General features: G+C 53.3%; 3 protein-coding genes across 5 annotated transcripts; all 3 read left to right on the plus strand.

Annotated features, from left to right (window-relative positions):
* Positions 1–220: 220 nt before the first annotated feature.
* Positions 221–1458, plus strand: LOC306946721 (erythroblast NAD(P)(+)--arginine ADP-ribosyltransferase-like; the record flags this gene model as incomplete). Of its 2 annotated transcripts, XM_079535823.1 has the most annotated exons (3): positions 221–995; positions 1243–1281; positions 1376–1458. In XM_079535823.1, the coding sequence occupies 3 exons, from the start codon at positions 221–223 to the stop codon at positions 1456–1458; spliced, it is 897 nt and encodes a 298-aa protein (XP_079391949.1). The 2 variants fall into 2 exon arrangements, with proteins under 2 accessions (XP_079391949.1, XP_079391950.1); XM_079535824.1 differs by lacking the exon at positions 1243–1281.
* Positions 1459–4327: 2869 nt separating this feature from the next.
* Positions 4328–14036, plus strand: LOC306958431 (erythroblast NAD(P)(+)--arginine ADP-ribosyltransferase-like; the record flags this gene model as incomplete). Of its 2 annotated transcripts, XM_079549952.1 has the most annotated exons (3): positions 4328–5102; positions 5737–5775; positions 13954–14036. In XM_079549952.1, the coding sequence occupies 3 exons, from the start codon at positions 4328–4330 to the stop codon at positions 14034–14036; spliced, it is 897 nt and encodes a 298-aa protein (XP_079406078.1). The 2 variants fall into 2 exon arrangements, with proteins under 2 accessions (XP_079406078.1, XP_079406079.1); XM_079549953.1 differs by lacking the exons at positions 4328–5102; positions 5737–5775 and adding an exon at positions 12808–13573.
* LOC306948591 (erythroblast NAD(P)(+)--arginine ADP-ribosyltransferase-like) lies at positions 8419–9595 on the plus strand (the record flags this gene model as incomplete). The annotated part of the gene is made up of 2 exons (XM_079538235.1): positions 8419–9184; positions 9552–9595. The coding sequence occupies 2 exons, from the start codon at positions 8419–8421 to the stop codon at positions 9593–9595; spliced, it is 810 nt and encodes a 269-aa protein (XP_079394361.1).
* Positions 14037–21678: the final 7642 nt, after the last annotated feature.

A 21678-nucleotide genomic window follows, 5' to 3' on the forward strand; every position in this document is an offset into this window, starting at 1 on the left:
GGGCGCTTCCTCATGCTGTGCATGCAGCAGAAACTCAGCAGCAACGGCAATTCTCAGAGGTCACGGGCGGTCGGTGTATAAAGAACCGTGACACCCAAGGCAGGGCACCCAGGTTCATGCCTAGCAGAGTGGGGACGAAGCCGGCTGCAGCTCCGGGGCTGGTTGGGCTGTGCTGGGGGAACCATTGTGTGGGCAGCTGGGCTCCTGCATCCTTCTGCACATGGAGCACGTCCTCCTGGGCTGGGTGCTGCTGCTCGGCACCTGGACTGCTGCATCGGCTGCCGGCATTAAGAACAGCCAGATCAAGGAGGTGGCGATGGACATGGCCCCCAACTCCTTTGATGACCAGTACCAGGGCTGCATCGACTCCATGGAGGCTGAGCTGCCGGAGCTGAACCGCACCGAGTTCAACATCTACGCCTGTGACTGGAGAAGCATGGCTGCGGAATGGCAGAGCCCATGGAGCCACGCTGCCCGCCCACCAGCACTGCCATGGGAACAGGCCATAGCCGTGATGGCATACATGATGGAGGGGGATCTGTACCACCAGTTCAACAACGCCACGCTCACGGCTGGGCGCTCCCGGCAGCACTACCTGAGCTCCTACCCCTTCAAGACGCTGCATTTCCTCCTGAGCAGAGCCCTGCAGACCCTGCGGGCATCCCAGACCCAGCGATGCTTCCAGGTGTACTGCGGTGTCAGGGGCATCCGCTACACAGCACAGAAAGGCCAGGTGGTCCGCTTTGGCCAGTTCATCTCCTCCTCCTTTGACCAGGGGTTCGCTGAAGATTTTGGCCGGGACACGTTCTTCTCTGTGGAGACCTGCTATGGTGTGCCCATCAAGGACCTCTTCGCAAACCCCGAAGAGGACAGAGTCCTCATCCCACCCTTTGAGCTGTTTGAGGTCACCAGCATCACCTACAGTGGGGACAGAAGTGAAATCCATCTCCGTTCCCACGGGAACAGCAGCACCTACAACTGCGAGTTCATGAAGGGTAAGGGCTGCAGCGCTCCAGAACAGGGAGCTTGGGTGAATTGGGCACAGTTAGGACCAGGGGCATGGGGGGGCTGTGCAGGCTGTGGTCGTGGGGAGGTGGGGAGCTCGGCCAACGGGGAGCCCACGGGGAACTTGAGGCCAGGCTCCGCTGATGGCTGCAGCCCAGCAGCTCTGCGCTGGGGTTGCAGTGCAGTGGGAGCCTCTGTCTGTGCCGCGGCCCCGCAGCGCTCTCGGTCTCTTTGCAGAGAAAAGGATCAAGGAGCGGCCGTGTGCTTTCAGTGCAGGTAAGAGGAGCCCCCGACCCCACAGCCCCTGGCCCGGGCTGGGCACTGCTTGCAGCCCCCCACTGCTATTAACTGCCTGCCACCGTCCCCCCAGGCAGGAGCAGCCCCATGGAACCCCCACACCTCTGGATGCTCCTCCTGGCAGTCGCAGCCCTGGCAGCTGTGGGAGAGCCCTGACCTCCACACCATCCCACTGCTGCTCCTCCATACGCACAGGAGGGCAGCAATATGCCAAAGCATCTCATGGAAACCGCAGATGCTGCTTTCCTGCTCCTGATGCTTTTGGTGTTGATGTCCAATGTGGAACAACAGCAGAGAACGGTCCAAGGATCTTCCAGAAAAATAAAAGCATTTCTTTTATTGCCTTTATTTACTGCACCTTCCAGCCGTGCACACTCGCAGCCTCCCTGTCCTTCTTTGCATGCTTTCTAGAATGCGGGGAGGGTCTCTGGGCTCATCTGGCGGTCCTTGGATGAAGGCTATTGCAAAGACTTTACAGGGTTGCACTGTGTCTCAACAGCAACTCTGCCTGCTTATCTTCACAGGGACCCCCAGTGAGTTGCAGACAGCAGCTCTCTTATCTCCACTTCTCTCCAAGGACCTCACATTGCTATGGTTTTGTGTTCCTCCCTGTCTATAACAAAATGGACCGGGTATCATTAATGACCAACAAGTCAAATCAGGGACCTAGCTTTCTCTGAGTTTCTTCCCCATATTTACAATTTCCTCCAGCCTCTTCCATCTGGTTTGTTACCCAACCTGCGACTGTCCAATTTAGTGCAGCTGCTCCACAAGCAGGCACCCTCCCCTCCCTGGCCCTACATACCCAGCAAGCTGAAACTGTCAAAGCTTGAGTCAGCTTTTCAGTTAGCTTTGCAGAGGCATTTTCAGGCCAAGCTAAAGCAAGAGTTAAAATTAAACAGGACAGATAAGTATGAAGCATTCTGCTTTCCTTTTGTAAGTGTCAGAGGTCCCATGGGGTAGCGGCACATGGAGGATCGGGGGCCTTCTTTGCCCTGGACAGATGAATCTGTGAAGATGCCTCCTTGAATCTGATGGCTGTGTGGGTGGGAAGAAAGGAATGGCCAGAGAACCAGGGAACAGCCTGGTGCATAATCAAAGAATATTAGGCTATTATAATCACAAAATAAACAAGAGAGTTAGGCAAAAGTAGACTATGATAACAAAAGAGAATAAATGGAAGGCTTACCCTTACAGGAGGCTCACCCACAAAATGCCAGTAGAGACCATCTCCAGAAGAGATCCTTCCCCTCTGGTAGCCAGCTCTTAAATAGGTCTAGGAGGGGTGCCTGGGTTGCAAAGGAGCACAGTGCTCATCCAGCTCCAACCCCCTGCTGTGTGCAGGTCGACAACCAGCAGCCCAGGCTGCCCAGAGCCACATCCAGCCTGGCCTTGAATGCCTGCAGGGATGGGGCATCCACAGCCTCCTTGGGCAACCTGTGCCAGTGCCTCACCACCCTCTGGCTCCAAAACTTCCTCCTCATATCCAACCCAAACCTCCCCTGTCTCACTTTAAAACCATTCCCCTTGTCCTGTCACCATCCACCCTCACAAACAGCCGTTCCCCCTCCTGTTTCACTTTCATGGATAACCTGTGCAATAGCATCCACAGCCAAGTCCACCCCTCAATCCCGAGCCCAGCCACAGGCACCCATCACCTCCTCCTCTGTTGATGTTCCAAAATCTCTGCCGTCACCCAGTCCATGATCATTTCCAAGATCCCTGCACAACGAGGGATTCCAACTTGAGCCCACTGTGTGATCACTGCAAGTCACTTCCTCCACATAACATCAGTGGCAGTTGGGTGAACCAATTCCTGTTTAATTGGGTGGAAGGCTTGCTGCTGCTCTCTTCTGAGCCACTTGATAATTGGAAGAATTATCGTTAGCACGGGGGTGGTCACACACTGGGACAGGTTTGTAGGTGGCAGTTGATGCTCCATGCCTGCAGTGCTCAGGAGGCATTTGGACGATGCCCTCAGTGCAGTGCTGTACATTCTGGTTAGCCCTGCAGTGCTGCACTGAGGGGTCCATGGAGCCTTCCTTTCCTTCTCCATGCTGAACACCCCCAGCCCCCTCAGCCTTTCCCCACAGGAGAGCTGCTCCAGCCCTTTCAGCATCTCCGTGACCTCCTCTGCTCCCATTCCAACACCTCCACGTCTTTCCTGGGACGGGACACCCAGACCTGGCTGCAGTGCTCCAGATGGGGCCTCATGATGAAGGAGCAGAGGGACAATCCTTTACTCCTGCTGTGCCAAGCGCACCGCTCAGCTGGGCGTCATCAGCAAACTGCTGAGGCTGCACTCGATCCCATCGTTGGTGTCACTGATGGAGATGTTGATGTTCCCAGGACGGACCCCTGGGGGACACCGCTCAGCTCTGCCTCCAGCTGAACTCAGAGCCATTGACCACCACCCTCTGACCACGACCATCCATCCAATTCCTTATCCACCGAATTGCCCACCCTTGAAACCCACAGCTCTCCACTTTAGAGATCAGGATGAGGTGGGAGGCCGTGCCAAAGCCTTGCACAAGCCCAGGTAGCTGACACCAACCAGCATCCCTTTGTCCACTGATGCCGTCCCTCTATAGCAGAAGGCTGCTGGATGGGTCAGGCAGGATGTTCTCTTGGTGAAGCTCTGCTGGGTGTCTGGATCTCCTCCAGATTGTGCTGATGCTGCTGTAACATCTCTCCCATTACTAAGAAGGAGAAAAGGAAGACCTGGGGAACTGAGATGACCGCATGTGGCAACTCACACTGTGTGTGGGAACTCACACGCATCAAAAGTGAGGGTGACTGCTGGAAGGGCGCTTCCTCGTGCTGTGCATGCAGCAGAAACTCAGCAGCAACGGCAATTCTCAGAGGTCACGGGCGGTCGGTGTATAAAGAACCGTGACACCCAAGGCAGGACACCCAGGTTCATGCCAAGCAGAGTGGGGACGAAGCCGGCTGCAGCTCCGGGGCTGGTTGGGCTGTGCTGGGGGAACCATTGTGTGGGCAGCTGGGCTCCTGCATCCTTCTGCACATGGAGCACGTCCTCCTGGGCTGGGTGCTGCTGCTCGGCACCTGGACTGCTGCATCGGCTGCCGGCATTAAGAACAGCCAGATCAAGGAGGTGGCGATGGACATGGCCCCCAACTCCTTTGATGACCAGTACCAGGGCTGCATCGACTCCATGGAGGCTGAGCTGCCGGAGCTGAACCGCACCGAGTTCAACATCTACGCCCATGACTGGAGAAGGGCAGCTGCGGAATGGCAGAGCCGATGGGGCCGAGCTGCCCGCCCACCAGCACTGAGACGGGATCAGGCCACAGCCGTGATGGCATACATGATACAGGGGAACCTGTACCACCAGTTCAACAACGCCACGCTCACGGCTGGGCGCTCCCGGCAGCACTACCTGAGCTCCTACCCCTTCAAGACGCTGCATTTCCTCCTGAGCAGAGCCCTGCAGACCCTGCGGGCATCCCAGACCCAGCGATGCTTCCAGGTGTACCGCGGTGTCAGGGGCATCCGCTACACAGCACAGAAAGGCCAGGTGGTCCGCTTTGGCCAGTTCACCTCCTCGTCCCTCCTGAAGAACCTCCCCAGTATGTACGGCCCGGACACATTCTTCTTGGTGGAGACCTGCTATGGTGTGCCTGTCCAGAACTTCACCACATTCCCAGCCGAGGGCAAAGTCCTCATCCCACCCTCTGAGCGCTTCAGGGTCACCAGCATCTCCCATAACAATGGCCTTACCTCCATCCAGCTCCGCTCCCAGGGGAACAACAGCACCTGCAACTGCGAGTTGGTGACGGGTAAGGGCTGCGAGCACATTCAGGGCAGGGGGGCAGGGTTTGGGCACAGCACTGGGCAGCTCTGCAATCCCTGCATCCCTGCAGCTGCAGGACAGAGAGGGTGGTCCCATGCTGACAGCTCTGTAGGATGAAGGGGGATCTTGTGGGGTTGGCAACACCTCCATAGGATCGTAGGACCACACGGGTCGGAAGGCGCCCTGCGGTCCAGCCAGCACCAGCCCTCTGCCACGTCCTGGCTGCGTCCCTCTCAGCCAGGCTGCCCAGGGCCCCACGCCAAAGTTCTTCTTCTTTTTCTGTAGTGCTCCTTCCAAACACCAGAAACCCGCAGTGGGATTTCCACAGATCCCTCTCTTCTCCAGGTGGAACCAGCCCAGCTCCTTCACTTTCCATTACAGAGCTGTGCTCCAGAATGGGGAGCTTGGGTGGATCTGTGAGACTGAGGACTGGGAGCGTGGGGAGGGTGTGCAGGCTGCGGTCGTGGGGAGGTGGGGAGTTCGGCCAACGGGGAGCCCACGGGGAACTTGAGGCCAGGCTCTGCTGATGGCTGCAGCCTGGCAGCTCTGCTCTGGGGTTGCAGTGCAGTGGGAGCCTCTGTCTGTGCCGCAGCCCCATAGCGCTCTCGGTCTCTTTGCAGAGAAAAGGTGCAAGGGGCGGCCGTGTGCTTTCAGTGCAGGTAAGAGGAGCCCCCGACCCCACAGCCCCTGGCCCGGGCTGGGCACTGCTTGCAGCCCCACAGCCATTAATGCCCATTCCCATCCTCCCCAGGCAATAGCAGCTCCTTGGAATCCCCACACCTCTGGGTGCTCATCCTGGCAGTCGCAGCCCTGGCAGCTGTGGGAGAGCCCTGACCTCTACACCATCCCACTGCTGCTCCTCCATACGCACAGGAGGGCAGCAATATGCCAACGCATCTCATGGAAACTGCAGACGCTGCTTTCACACTGCTGATGCTTTTGGTGTTGATGTCTGACGTGGAACAACAGCAGAGAACGGTCCAAGGATCTTCCAGAAAAATAAAAGCATTTCTTTTATTGCCTTTATTTACTGCACCTTCCAGCCATGCACACTTGCAGCCTCCCTGTCCTTCTTTGCATGCTTTCTAGAATGCGGGGAGGGTCTCTGGGCTCATCTGGTGGTCCTTGGATGAAGGCTATTGCAAAGACTTTACAGGGTTGCACTGTGTCTCAACAGCAACTCTGCCTGCTTATCTTCACAGGGACCCCCAGTGAGTTGCAGACAGCAGCTCTCTTATCTCCACTTCTCTCCAAGGACCTCACATTGCTATGGTTTTGTGTTCCTCCCTGTCTATAACAAAATGGACCGGGTATCATTAACGACCAACAAGTCAAATCAGGGACCTAGCTTTCTCTGACTTTCTTCCCCATATTTACAATTTCCTCCAGCCTCTTGCTCTCAAGACCTTCCCCCAGTCTGTGTCAATACCTGGCATTGCCCCGACCCGAAGCAGCACCCTGCACTTGGCCCTATTGAACCCCATTAGGTTTCATGGGCCGCTTCTCCATCCTGCCCAGGTCCGTCTGGATGCTTCCCTTCCCTCCAATGCACCGCCTGCCCCGCTCAGCTCGGTGCCATCACAAACTTGCTGAGGCTGCACTCGACGTCCTGAGGGACGGCGCTTGTGAGCGGCCAGCAGCCCGACACAGAGCCACTGATCACAGCCCGATGGCTGCGTCCAGCCAGCCAGTTCCTAATCCATCCAACAGTCCATCCCTCAAATCCACACCTCTCCAATGTAGAGAGGACGCGGTGAGGGACCATGGCAGAGGCCTTGCAGAACTCCAGGCAGATGACATCCTTCTCCCTTCCCCCGTCCACCAAAGCCGTCACTCCATCTCAAGGCCACCGCATCGGTCAGGCACCATCTGCCCTTGCTGCAGCCCTGCTGGCTGTCTCAAATCGCGCTTTGTCTCAGATGTGCCTTAACACAGCTCCTAGAGGATCTGCTCCACCATCTTCCCAGGCACAGAGGTGAGGCTCGCCAGCCTGTCATTCCCCAGGTCTTCCTTTCTGCCTTTCTTAGAAGTGAGAGAAACGTTTCCCTTTTTCCAGTCATTGCACAGCCAATGAAGATCGATGATAGTGGTAGAGTTGTTACCCAAATTGCCCAAGGCGTACAGAAAATAGCCCATGTTCCCATCCAAACCACAAAACATCCAGACTTGACCTCTCTTCCTGGCTCCCAGGTGGCCCATGGGCGAAACGTGTCCCGTTTGATCCGTTTCGTGCTGAGGCAATGCTGATGTTTGTTCCGTGCATGGTTCCGTGCATTATTCAACCTGCACAGCATGCTGCACTTTGTAACCACTGCAACCGAGGACAAGTGGGGCAGGTCAGGGCAACACTTCTGAGCAAGCCCAAGAAATCCACGGTGGAACTGTGCAACATTTATCCCCCCCATACCTCCAGCTCTCTTTCCCTTATCTTTACTTTCCTTTTCTTTTCTTTCCTCACCACCCTAGATGGTCATTTATTCATCAGTTTCGAACAACCTATGAGCCACTGCGTGATGGGGTGACAGAGAAGCAGTGTTGGTTGGGGCTCAAATCTGGCTGCATGAGGCACTTTCGATGACAAGACTTACTGACAGCTGGGAATTATCCGGGGCTGAGCGGGGGCTGCCTTGTCACAGCGCTGCTGCTTATGGCTGTGAAGATCAGCAGAGGAGGACAAGCAGCTTTGTCTTGGGTGGACTGGATGGCCGAAATATAAATACGGGGGGGCCTGGATGTGGACCATGTCCCACAGGATCACCATGGCAATCAGCACATGCTTGCAGTGATGGGGCAGCCACTGATGGGTGGTGAGCTCAACCTCTTTTCTGCTTTTTCCCAATTCTCTCCTCCATTCCCAAGGATGGGGCAGTGAGCAAAGGGGCTGAGCTGCTGCAGGGTAACACCACAGCCCCGTGGCTGAACTGCCTGGCGCTGCAGGCCCCGGCATTGAGGTGTGGGGTCCTGGGCTGCCCTCCATCCGCAGAGCTGGGACAGAAGCACTCATGGCTTGGCTGGGGGCTTTCCTTCCTTCCTTTGTTCCCTGTGAGCAGCTGTCAGTGGTTCCATTGCTTCTCCCTTGGTGTCTCTGCCAGCATGGGAACACTTTCTGTGCTTTTTGCTTCTGCTTACGGGAAATGGAGAGGGACAGCATAAAGGAAGTGGCAAAGGGAGGAGGGGAGAGTGAAGCAGGCAGAGGAGGCAGCGGGGTGATCTTGAGCACACTGAGCTGTGCCCACCTGCTGTGCCCCTGCACCGTTGCTGAGCAGTGCTGCACAGAGCTGGGCTCCTGCATCCTTCTGCACATGGAGCACGTCCTCCTGGGCTGGGTGCTGCTGCTCGGCACCTGGACTGCTGCATCGGCTGCCAGCTTTAAGGATGTGGCGATGGACATGGCCCCCAACTCCTTTGATGACCAGTACCAGGGCTGCATCGACTCCATGGAGGCTGAGCTGCCGGAGCTGAACCGCACCGAGTTCAACAACAGAACCTATGCTCAGGGCTGGCGTTCTGCCACCAAACTGTGGCAGAGCCAATCAGGTGGTGCCACCAGCCCAGTGGTGTTGGGACGGGATCAGGCCATAGCCGTGCTGGCGTACACGATGGAGGGGGATCTGTACCGCGTCTTCAACAACGCCACGCTCACGGCTGGGCGCTCCCGGCAGCACTACCTGAGCTCCTACCCCTTCAAGACGCTGCATTTCCTCCTGAGCAGAGCCCTGCAGACCCTGCGGGAATCCCAGATCCAGCGATGCTACAACATCTACCGCGGTGTCAGGGGCACCCGATTCACGGCACAGCAAGGCCAGGTGGTTCGATTTGGCCGGTTCACCTCCTCCTCCTTTGACCAGGGGGTCGCTGAAGGTTTTGGCCGGGACACGTTCTTCTGGGTGGAGACCTGCTATGGTGTGCCCATCAAGGAACTCTCCGCATTCCCCGATGAGGACGAAGTCCTCATCCCACCCTTTGAGCAGTTTGAGGTCACCAGCATCACCTACAGTGGGGACAGAAGTGAAATCCATCTCCGTTCCCAGGGGAACAGCAGCACCTACAACTGCGAGTTCGTGAAGGGTAAGGGCTGCAGTGCTCCAGGATGGGGATCTGGGATAGTGAGGACTGAGTGCGTGGGGAGGGTGCAGGCTGTGGTTGTGGGGAGGTGGGGAGCTCGGCCAATGGGGAGCCCACGGGGAACTTGAGGCCAGGCCCCGCTGATGGCTGCAGCCCGGCAGCTCTGCGCTGGGGTCGCAGTGCAGTGGGAGCCTCTGTCTGTGCCGCAGCCCCGCAGCGCTCTCGGTCTCTTTGCAGAGAAAAGGATCAAGGAGCGGCCGTGTGCTTTCAGTGCAGGTAAGAGGAGCCCCCGACCCCACAGCCCCTGGCCCGGGCTGGGCACTGCTTGCAGCCCCCCACTGCTATTAACTGCCTGCCACCGTCCCCCCAGGCAGGAGCAGCCCCATGGAACCCCCACACCTCTGCGTGCTGTAATGAAGCCCCTCTGCCCCACAGACAGCTGAGCGGGGGGCACTAGGAGCCCCACACACAGCATCCAGTGGGACAGCCATCTCCCCACGCTGTTGGGCTCATCACGAGTTCTGTTCACTGTCAGCCCACTTCTCCACCTTCTTTGCTGGGTGATGTAAGGAATGAAACCCTATAACCCAGGCAGTGGTACAAAGCAGGGATGCTGATGATGATGTCTCCTCCTGACTCTCACACGAGGAGAGCAGCGAATACACATTTCTGGGCATAGCTCCTACATACTCATCACATTTCCAAGAAATCCGCTGCATGTGCACTGGACGTCTCCCTCTTCGGTGCGTGTGTCCTGGAATGCGGGGAGGGTCTCTGGGCTCATCTGGTGGTCATCGGATGAAGGCTATTGCGAAGACTTTACGGTGTTGTATTGTGTCTCAACAGCAACTCTGCCTCCTCATCTTCATGGGGATCCCCCTCTGGGTTGAAAACAGCGTCTCTCCTTATCTCACTTGTCTCCAAGGCCCTTGCATTGTTCCGGTTTCTGTGTTCCTCCCCATAATTATAGCAATCCAAGAGGCCTAGTTCAACACAGTTACAGTTTCCATCATTCAATCCCGTCTTTTCCATACCTTAGGCAAATTCTTCTGCCTCCAGTGCCCCACTGTCCAGTAAGGCTTCCCTGGAGTTTTCCCATTTCTACTCGATGTTTTACACGGTGTCTCTTCCAGGTGGCAGAACCATCTCGGGTTTCAGCAACGCCAGAAAGAACGCTGCACGCCTATGCAGGTTATCGCCATCGGGACCATCAGTACAACTTCTGCACCAACATCTGCTTTAGCCAGGCAAATTAGGGAGCTTATGCCATATAGCCATGAATCCAAACAAAGTGTCATCTGAGGGGATGGTGTAGTACTTCAATCTGTCTCCAAATTGCCTGTAAATCAGTTTCTACCCATTGACTTTGGTCCACATGAGCACAGCAGCTTTGATCCTCCACCCAAACTTTGTAGGGTTTGCACTGCCATCATTCCTGTCTATAACAAAATGGACTGGGTATCATTAATGACCAACAAGTCAAATCAGGGACCTAGCTTACTCTGACTTTCTTCCCCATATTTACAATTTCCTCCAGCCTCTTCCATCTGGTTTGTTACCCAACCTGCGACTGTCCAATTTAGTGCAGCTGCTCCACAAGCAGGCACCCTCCCCTCCCTGGCCCTACATACCCAGCAAGCTGAAACTGTCAAAGCTTGAGTCAGCTTTTCAGTTAGCTTTGCAGAGGCATTTTCAGGCCAAGCTAAAGCAAGAGTTAAAATTATACAGGACAGATAAGTATGAAGCATTCTGCTTTCCTTTTGTAAGTGTCAGAGGTCCCATGGGGTAGCAGCACATGGAGGATCGGGGGCCTTCTTTGCCCTGGACAGATGAATCTGTGAAGATGCCTCCTTGAATCTGATGGCTGTGTGGGTGGGAAGAAGTACTTGGAATGGTCATAGAACCATAGAACCATAGAATCATAGAATCATAGAATCATAGAACAGTAGAACCATAGAATCATAGAATCATAGAACCATAGAACCATAGAATCATAGAATCATGGAACCATAGAATCATAGAATCATAGAATCATAGAATCATAGAACCATAGAATCATAGAATCATAGAATCATAGAATCATAGAATCATGGAACCATAGAAACAAGAACCATAGAATCACGGAATCATAGAATCATAGAACCATAGAATCATAGAATCATAGAATCATAGAATCATGGAATCATAGAATCATAGAATCATGGAATCATAGAACCATAGAATCATAGAACCATAGAATCATAGAATCATGGAACCATAGAAACAAGAACCATAGAATCATGGAATCATAGAATCATAGAACCATAGAATCATAGAATCATAGAATCATAGAACCATGGAATCATGGGATCATGGAATCATAGAATCATAGAATCATAGAATCATGGAATCATAGAATCATAGAATCATAGAATCATAGAATCATGGAATCATAGAATCATAGAATCATAGAATCATGGAATCATAGAACCATAGAACCATAGAATCATAGAACCATAGAATCATAGAATCATGGAACCATAGAAACATGAACCATAGAATCATGGAATCATAGAATCATAGAACCATAGAATCATAGAATCATAGAATCATGGAACCATGGAATCATGGGATCATGGAATCATAGAATCATGGAATCATAGAATCATTGAACCATAGAATCATAGAATCATACAATCATACAATCATACAATCACAGAATGGCCTGGGTTGCAAAGGACCACAATGATCATGTTGTGATCACGACGAGGTTCTTCTGGAGGGAGGTGGAGGTGGACTGATTACAACCTGATCTCTAAATCGTAGAGCTGTGGGTTTCAAGGGTGGACAATTTGGTGGATAAGGAATTGGATGGATGGTTGTGGACAGAGGGTGGTGGTCAGTGGCTCTGTGCGCAGCTGGAGGTGGTGCTGAGCGGTGCCCCCAGGGGTCCGTCCCGGGAACGGTGCTCTTCAACATCTACTCTAATCCTTCATCATGAGGCCCCATCTGGAGCACTGCAGCCAGGTCTGGGCGTCCCATCACAGGAAAGATGTGGAGGTGTTTGAATGGGTGCAGAGGAGGTCATGGAGATGCTGAAAGGGCTGGAGCAGCTCTCCTGTGAGGAGCGGGGCTAATGAGAACACAGAGCATCTCATTGAGGGCATCATTCAAACGCTCGACTTCTTTTCTGCTTATTCCCAATTCTCTTCCTCATCCCCAAGGACGGGGCAGTGAGCAAAGGGGCTGAGCTGCTGCAGGGTAACACCACAACCCCGTGGCTGCACTGCCTGGTGCTGCAGGCCCCGGCATTGAGGTGTGGGGTCCTGGGCTGCCCTCCATCCGCAGAGCTGGGACAGAAGCACTCAGGGCTTGGCTGGGGCTTTCCTTCCTTCCTTCCTTCCTTCCTTCCATTATTCGCTGTGATTAGCAGTCAGTGGTCCCGGTGCTGCATTTTGAAGTTTCGCTGCCAGAGTGGGAACACTCCCTGTGCCTTTCGCTTTCACTTACGGGAAAGGGAATGGGACAGCCTGAAGGAGCTGATAAAGGGAGGAGGGGATAGCATACAGGGCTGTGCCCACCTGCTGTGCCCCTGCGCTGTTGCTGAGCAGTGCTGCACAGAGCTGGGCTCCTGCATCCTTCTGCACATGGAGCACGTCCTCCTGGGCTGGGTGCTGCTGCTCGGCACCTGGACTGCTGCATCGGCTGCCAGCTTTAAGGATGTGGTGATGGACATGGCCCCCAACTCCTTTGATGATCAGTACCAGGGCTGCATCGACTTGATGGAGGCTGAGCTGCCAAAGCTGAACCGCACCGAATTAGCCAACAGGGACTTTGCTAAAGGATGGAGATTTGCCATCAAGGAGTGGCAGAAGCGATGGGGTCATGCTGCCAGCCCACCACCATTGTGCTGTGATCAGGGCATGGCCCTGCTGGCGTACACGACAGAGGCGGATCTGTACGAGGAGTTCAACAAAGCCACACGAGAGGGTGGGCGCTCCCGGCAGCACTACCTGAGCTCCTACCCCTTCAAGACGCTGCATTACCTCCTGAGCAGAGCCCTGCAGACCCTGCGGGAATCCCAGACCCAGCAATGCTACAAGGTCTACCGTGGTGTCAGGGGCATCCGCCTCCACGCACGCCAAGGCACAATGGTCCGCTTCGGCCAGTTCACCTCCACCTCTTTACAGGAGGAGAAAGCTAAAGAATTTGGCGAAGACACGTTCTTTTGGGTGGAGACCTGCTACGGTGTGCCCATCAAGGAATTCTCCACTTTCCCCGGCGAGGATGAAGTCCTCATCCCACCTGCCGAGCAGTTTGAGGTCACCAGAATCACCTACATGACGGACGGAAACTTCATCCAGCTCCAATCCCGGGGGATGAAGAGCACCTACAACTGCGAGTTCGTGAAGGGTAAGGGCTGCAGTGCTCCAGAATGGGGAGCTTGGATGGATCTGGGACAGTGAGGACCGGGGGTGTGGGGAGGCTGTGCAGGCTGTGGTTGTGGGGAGGTGGGGAGCTCGGCCAACGGGGAGCCCACGGGGAACTTGAGGCCAGGCCCCGCTGATGGCTGCAGCCCGGCAGCTCTGCGCTGGGGTTGCAGTGCAGTGGGAGCCTCTGTCTGTGCCGCGGCCCCGCAGCGCTCTCGGTCTCTTTGCAGAGAAAAGGTGCAAGGAGCGGCCGTGTGCTTTCAGTGCAGGTAAGAGGAGCCCCCGACCCCACAGCCCCTGGCCCGGGCTGGGCACTGCTTGCAGCCCCCCACTGCTATTAACTGCCTGCCACCGTCCCCCCAGGCAGGAGCAGCCCCATGGAACCCCCACACCTCTGGATGCTCCTCCTGGCAGTCACAGCCCTGGCAGCCCTGGGGGAGCCCTGAGCTGCACCCCGCACTGCTGCCATCCCTTGGATCCGAACGCCTCTCCGTGACATTCCCGTCAGCACTGCTGGCTCCACGTCCTGCTCGAGCTTCTCACCAAAGCTTGTGCCACTGCCGCGACGGCTGCTGAAGACTGAGCAGATCTTTGCTTGCGGGTCCCACCGTGCTCACCTCCACGGTGAGGTCACCTCCAAGCACCAAGCTGTGCTGCATGACCAGACTGCCTTGCCCCCTCCCTGGAACGCAGCCCATGGGACCTGCACAGCAGGGTGTAGAGCAGCTCCCTACCCCTACTACTCACTACCCCCCCCCCCCCCCCCCCCCACTGCGCTCCCACTCCTCCCCTTCCCCTGCAGACCCCCGTGGCTTTGCAGAGCTCTAAGTTCCTCCAGCTCCCCGTGCTCCCAAATATCCACAAGTTCCCCAACAGCGGAGATGTTCCCTCCATGAGAGCCCTGCTGGCAGCCTGCACCCTCCTCGAGTTTCAAGTTGCAGGTGCTGTTTTTGCACTGGGAGTGGAGATGGACAAAGGCTTTTCCCTTACTTTTTTTATGGTGACCGCCGTGGTCTCAAAGGGTGCAAAGAGGACTTCTCTGTCCTCATCAGGGTGGAAGGAGGAGTCTTTGATGGGGACAGCATGGCAGGGCTCCACGCAGAAGAAGGTGTCCAGGCCAAAGGGCTCATCGACCTTCTTCTGGAGGCTGGAGGAGGGGAGCTGGACAACGTGGAGCATTGCTGTGCCATGAAGTGGGTGTTCCTGATGCTGGAGTAGATGTGGTGGCAGCGTTGGGCTGGGATTCCCACAAGGTCTGGCTCAGGAGGACGTGCGGTGTCTTGGAGAGGAAGGGAAACCCACATTGGCCCTTTTGGTGCTCGATGTGGGATCTGGAGGGCTGAGATAAGGGCAGAGCTGGCCAGAGCCTGTTCGAGCAGTCAGAAATCCTCATCCCACCCTTTGAGTACGTTCAGGTCACCAACTTCAGCTACGTCAAAAGCAGAGCCCTCATCCATCTCCGTTCCCAGGAGAAGAGCAGCACCTCCAACTGCGAGCTTGTGAAGGCTAAGGGCTGCTGGTGGGGTGGCCAACAGGGGCTGGGGCACAGCCCCGGGCAGCTCTGTGCTCCCTGCACTCTTCCAGCCACGGCTGGAGGGGATCAGGGGACAGATTGTGTGGCCCCATCCCCCTGGCAACATCATCGTGGAGTCATGGAAAGGTTTGGGTTGGAACGGACCCTAAAACCCATCCAATCCCCACCCCTGCCATGGGCTGGGTGCCCCCACCTGCTCAGGCTGCCCAGGATCCCATCCATGACCTTGGGCACCTCCAGGGATGGGGCACCCATGCCTTCCTTAAGCACCCTGCTCCAGGGCCTCACCACAGGGCCTCTGAGTGAAGATTTTCCCACTAACATCTAATCCACATCTCCCTTTTTACAAATATTTTGAACCATTCCCCTTGTCCTATCAAACTCGGTGCATGTTAAAGGGCAGACTCCCACCATAAGCTGTCTTTAATTAACGGAAATTCACAATTAGGTCTCATCATAAAATCACCGAATAGTCCATGCTGGAAGGGACCAATAACAATCACCAAGTCCTTTGAGTTCCTTATCCCAAGGGGATTAATTCTCTTTTTTTTATTTCCTCCTTTTGTGACTTTCAGTTCTTGACACGTTAATGGCTTATGAGGTTACATAAACTCGCTTTGCAGTTCTGTTACATTACCAAGAACATTCAGTAGTCGGAGAATCGTAGAATAGTAGAATTGTAGAAACATAGAAACATAGAATTGTAGAAACATAGAAACATAGAATTATGGAATCATAGGATCATAGGGTCATAGAATCATAGAAATACAGAATACTGGAAACTTAGAATTGTAGAATCATAGAATCATGGAATTATAGAATCATAGAATCATAGAATAATGGAAACATAGAATCATAGAATCATAGAATTGTAGAATCATGGAAGCATGGAATTATAGAATCATAGGATCATAGAATCATGGAATCATAGAATCACAGAATCATAGAATTGTAGAATCGTGGAATCATGGAATCATAGAATCATAGAATCATGGAATCATAGAATTGTAGAATCATGGAATCATGGAATCATGGAATCATGGAATCATAGAATCATGGAATCATAGAATCATAGAATCATGGAATCATAGATGCATCGAATCATGGAATCATGGAATCATAGAATCATAGAATCGTAGAATCATAGAATTGTAGAATCTTAGAATCATGGAATCATGGAATTGTAGAATCGTAGAATCATAGACAACAGAACCATAGAACCATGGAATGGATTGAGTTGGAAGGGACCACCAAGACCATTCATTTCCAACCTTCCTCCCCTGGGCAGGGTTTGCCAACCTCTGCCATGTAGATTCATCCAGGACCTCCCATCCTGGGGCACGTTTATTGTCTTTGCTTGGAGTTTTGGTTTTAGAGCTGATCCAAAACAGCACAAGATTCAGCCCTCATTAAGCAAGATGCATACATCCTTCACTCTAACCTCATACACAGCTCCTGCAAAGCCAAAAACTCGTGTTTAACGTGGCTGTGTCCCTGCTGTGGGCTCACAGCTGTAATCCCAAGTGCCATTTCCAGGAGGCCTTCTTCTGAAGGGAATTTTTCAGCTCCCTCCATTTCATCCCCCTCCAGCTCTTTCTGACAATAAGCTTTGCTTTTCATTTTTTTTCATCAAGCCAGAGCAAACAGCTTTTAAACTAACAGGCAGCACTCTTACAGGAGGAAGTGGGATAAAATATCTTTTCCAAAGGAAAAAAATGAGGTTCACATACTTGGAATGCACTGTAACGCAGTGGGTGAGACTGTTGCAGCAAGACTGAGTGCTGCATCCCCAAAGTTTACTGGCCTCTTCAATCCACGCATCCATCAGTGTCTGGAAATAAAGCAACAACCAACAGGTCGTAAAGGAAGTAGGAAAAAGTATGGATTTGTTATCAAAGAAAAGCTTTCTAGGAAGGTTGGAATGGATTGACTTCATCGCAGGTTGGTGAGGAAAAGTTTGGGAATAAAGGCATGTTTTCCTTGAAAGTGCCAGTCATTCTATGCTCCCAAACACTGGGACCCTCCATGGAAACTGTCTCGGGATTGGGAGCTGGCTTAAAGATTTCTTTTACTGAAGGAGAACATTGCTTGTGCAATGCTGTGGCCAGAATAGTTCACTCGCATGCCAAAATTGCAATGGAGTCCACTTGACGTAGGGTTTATCAGTGCTGCAACAGCCAACAAGTCAACAAAATCAATTAACAGAACCAGTGATGGAACTGACAGTGACTGTGAAGTGCAAACGATGGCAATTTACTTGCAAATTAGTCAGCTCCCCTTGGTTGTTAGCTCTGTTTTGACTCAAGCACACACGCTTGCATGTTCTCAGCATTTTTCCTTCCTCACGTAGAACAGCAGTGCTGCAGAACAGTACAGACCCCAGACCCCATCTCTTACATTAGCAAATATTGCTGGAGTGTGATGCTTCCAAAGGCAGAGCTCGAGGAGCTCTTCTAAGCCCACATCTGTGGCTCTAAATTACGTTCTTTAACAGGCATGCAGTGGCAAAGCTTAAGCTTTTCCCTCTTCTTCGAATACCGCACAGAAGTTGAGCATTTAGCCCTGCACTTGCAACCCTTTCATCTGTCAGTGAGACATCTTTGCTCACTTGAGTGGTTTTGCAATGAGCTAATACCCCACAGCGGTATAAAAAAGGAGTGTTTGGCTCAATCTAAGGCAGAGGTAGGAATTACAGTCAGCCACAAGGCCATTGCTTCCTTTCCCAAAGGCTGCAGCACGCCAAAACATGAGAAAAGGCTACTAAATGATCTCGGTCGTGACCTACAGTTAGACCCTCTCCGCAAGGACGCCATCCCTTGTGTCTCAAATTGGGTGAGAAGCGTGCCAGCATGGGAACGTGGTGCCATACAACAGAGGAAGCCTCCAACTACGCTTGGAATCATAGAATCGTTAAGGTTGGAAAAGACCTTGGAGATCCCCAAATCCAACCCCAACCCATCCCTCCTGCCTGCTGACCGCATCCCTCAGTGCCGCACCTCCGTGGTTCTTGAACATCTCCAGGGCTGCTGACCTCCCCACTCCCTGGGCGGCCGTGCCAATGTATTATCACTCCCTGACAATAAATTGTTCCCAATATCCAACCTCTTTCCCTGGTTTTGAGCTTATTTCATGCCAGCTGGCATAAGATATCTTTGCAGTAACTCTCCTTGGCTTGCACTGTTACGCAGACAGAGGTTTTTCAACATTTACCTTGGGTGATAAAGGTGATGCCGTCATCAAACTATGCAGACAGATGGCATTGGCTTTTCTGTGGTTAAACATGCAAACGATGCTTTCCCAGGGCATCAGCAAATTACACAGGGCCCAACGTGACGCTGAGATCTGCAGGGCTGCTCCAACGTGACCAAAGCTCAAAGAAGTCACCACCCTCCCCAGGTTCAACTTGCAAATACTTAGTCAAAATAATCCACCCAAGCCTTATTAATTAGCAAAGCAATTACTTTAAGCCTGAAAGGGATGATTATTTCTCTCATGCTCAGCCCCCATCCGTGTCATTTTCCTCCTTTTCACGTTGAATGCTGATGTGGGTGAGGAAGTGTTGCACTTAACCTGTCAGAGCTGATGGAAATCAAACGTGAAATGGAAACCTCATCCCTGGTTTTCCTTAGGAATTGTGTAAAATGAGGCCACAGGCTGGAAATCTGCAGGGACTTTTAATACCATCATTAATAAATTAACACGGGATTTGCTGATTTGGAGGCTTATCTGTGTGCAAGTAACTGATATTATTTCCTAAGCAAAGTCACAGTTTCAAGAAAGTCCCTCTATTTCATGAACAATTTTATCATCCCAATTATGGTATTCTTCTTTTCACACCTCTGGGCTAAAAACTGGGAGGAAAACCCAATCAACGAAGCAAACAAAAAACCCCAGAACCAACAAAACAAGACCAAATTTCATCCCAGAAATCAAGTTTTGACCTTTCACAGTGAAGGTGGTAATTTCAAAAGCAACGCGCACACAGACTGTAATGAACCAGGAGCCAGGAGGTGAATAAAACTGATACAACAGGTCCCAAATGACCACGTTTAAGCCTCCTGATCTCAACAATTACTCTCCTCATTGGGGACAGCCAGGTACAGGAGTCAAACTCTGGGATCACGGTGCTTGAAACTTCAGCTGGAGGTATCAAGGTTTATCGGGCACCCAGACACAGGATGACCCCATTGGGTGAAAGCTTTGGGAAGAGTCCCCCGCCCGTTAATGATGGGATGGAGGTTGTTGCCTCTGTTTTTCAATCCCAAGAGGTGTTTTGGGAAATGGCAGACCATGAGCAGAGAGATGGTGGAGGATGGAAGGGCATGGCTTGTGCACGGATGGTCATTGAACTCTAGAAGACACGACTCCCCTATTCATTTTTTGTTATTTTATTTTTTAATGGGTTCAACCATGCATGCTAAGTACAACGCTGGTACAACATACGCCAATGTAGCATCGATATTTCACGGTCTCCAGTGATAGAGGTGAATGAAGACGCCCTCCAATGGAGAAGGTCTTCCTGCTGAGGACATCCTCACCAGCACCCACGGCCCTGCTGGAGGCCACACGGGGCCACGTGGAGGACAGGACAGGAGTTTCCAGTGCTTCAGCCCTTGGGCTGGTGGGAACTGGCATTTCCAGTGCTGCAGTGCGCTGGGGACAGGCGTTCCCAGTGCTGCTGTTGGGGCAGTGGGACGGGCGTTCCTGGCGGAGCGGTGCGGTGGCAATCCTGGTGTGCTGGTGGAACGATGGGGATGAGTGTTTCAAGCGTGGCCACCTACACTGGGCAAGCGTTCCCAGTGCTGCAGGGCACCGTGGGCACCGGTGGTCCCTGTAGGGCGTGGGGACAGGACTGGAGAACCCAGCGCTGCGTGGTATGTGGACGTGGTAGAGGGGTGGTGGGGATGGACCTCCTGCCTGGGATGGAGGTTGTGTGGGTGGAATGGGATCAAAGTGGGTGCTGCAGAGAGGGCTGCATCTGGCTTCGGTGTGTTGGCATTAGCGTTGGCATGATGTGGGATGGGTCAATGCAATATGAAGTGGGTTGGTGTGATGGGGGGGTGGGTTGGTGGGCTGTGGGGTGGGTGGCATGGCGTGGGGTGGGTTGGTATCATGTAGGGTGGGCTGGCATGACATAGGGTGAGTCGGTGTAATGTGGTGTGGGTTATTTTGTGGTAGGATGGGTTGGCATGATGTAGGATGGGTCAGTGTAATGTTGGGTGGTTTGGTGTGTTGTAGGGTTAGTTGGCATGATGTAGGATGGATCAACGTAATGTGGGGTGGGCTGATGTTCTGTGGGGTGCATTGGTATGTTGTGGGGTGGGTTGGCATGATGTGGGGTGGGTTGGCACAATATGGGATGAATTGGCATGGTATAGCATGGGTCAATGTAATGTGGGGTGGGTTGACACAATGTGGGATGAATTGGCATGATGTAGGATGGGTCAGTGTAATGTAGGGTGGGTTGGCATGGTGTGGGGTGGGTTGGTGTGTTGTGGGTTGGGTTGGCATGATGTAGACTGGGTTGGTAGGATGTAGGATGGGTCAATGTAACGTGGGGTGGGTTGGTGTGCTGTGGGGTGGGCTGGCACAATGTGGGATGAATTGGCATGATGTAGGATGGGTCAGTGTAATGTGGGGTGGGTTGATGTGATGTAGGGTGGGCTGGTGTGTTGTGGGTTGGGTTGGCATGACGCAGGGTGGGTTGGCGTGATGTAGGGTGAGTTGGTACGACGTAGGATGGAGCAGTGTAATGTGGGGTGGTGTGTGTGCTGTGGGGGGGGTGGTACAATATGGGATGAATTGACGTGATGTAGGATGGGTCCATGTAATGTGAAGTGGGTTGGTGTGCTGTGGAGTGGGTTGGCATGGTGTAGGGTAGGTTGGCATGACATAGGGTAGGTCAATGTAACGTGGGGTGGGTTGGCATGATGTAGGCTGGTCAGTGTAATGTGGGGTGGGTTGGTGTGCTGTGGGGTGGGTTGGCATGGTGTGGGGTGGGTTGGTGTGTTGTGGGTTGGGTTGGCATGATGTAGACTGGGTTGGTAGGATGTAGGATGGGTCAATGTAACGTGGGGTGGGTTGGTGTGTTGTGGGTTGGGTTGGCATGATGTAGACTGGGTTGGTAGGATGTAGGATGGGTCAATGTAACGTGGGGTGGGTTGGTGTGCTGTGGGGTGGGCTGGCACAATGTGGGATGAATTGGCATGATGTAGGATGGGTCAGTGTAATGTGGGGTGGGTTGGTGTGCTGTGGGGTGGGTTGGCATGGGTGTGGGGTAGGTTGGCATGACATAGGGTGGGTCAATGTAACGTGGGGTAGGTTGGCATGATGTAGACTGGTCAGTGTAATGTGGGGTGGGTTGGCATGATGTAGAGTGGGTTGGTACAATGTAGGATGGGTCAGTGTAATGTGGGGTGGGTTGGCATGATGTAGAGTGGGTTGGTACAATGTAGGATGGGTCAGTGTAATGTGGGGTGGGTTGATGTGATGTAGGGTGGGCTGGTGTGTTGTGGGGTGGCTTGGCACGATGTAGGGCAACTTGGGGTCACGCA

This window comes from Tetrao urogallus (assembly GCF_951394365.1).
Source record: "Tetrao urogallus genome assembly, chromosome: 1".
Lineage (NCBI taxonomy): Eukaryota > Metazoa > Chordata > Aves > Galliformes > Phasianidae > Tetrao > Tetrao urogallus.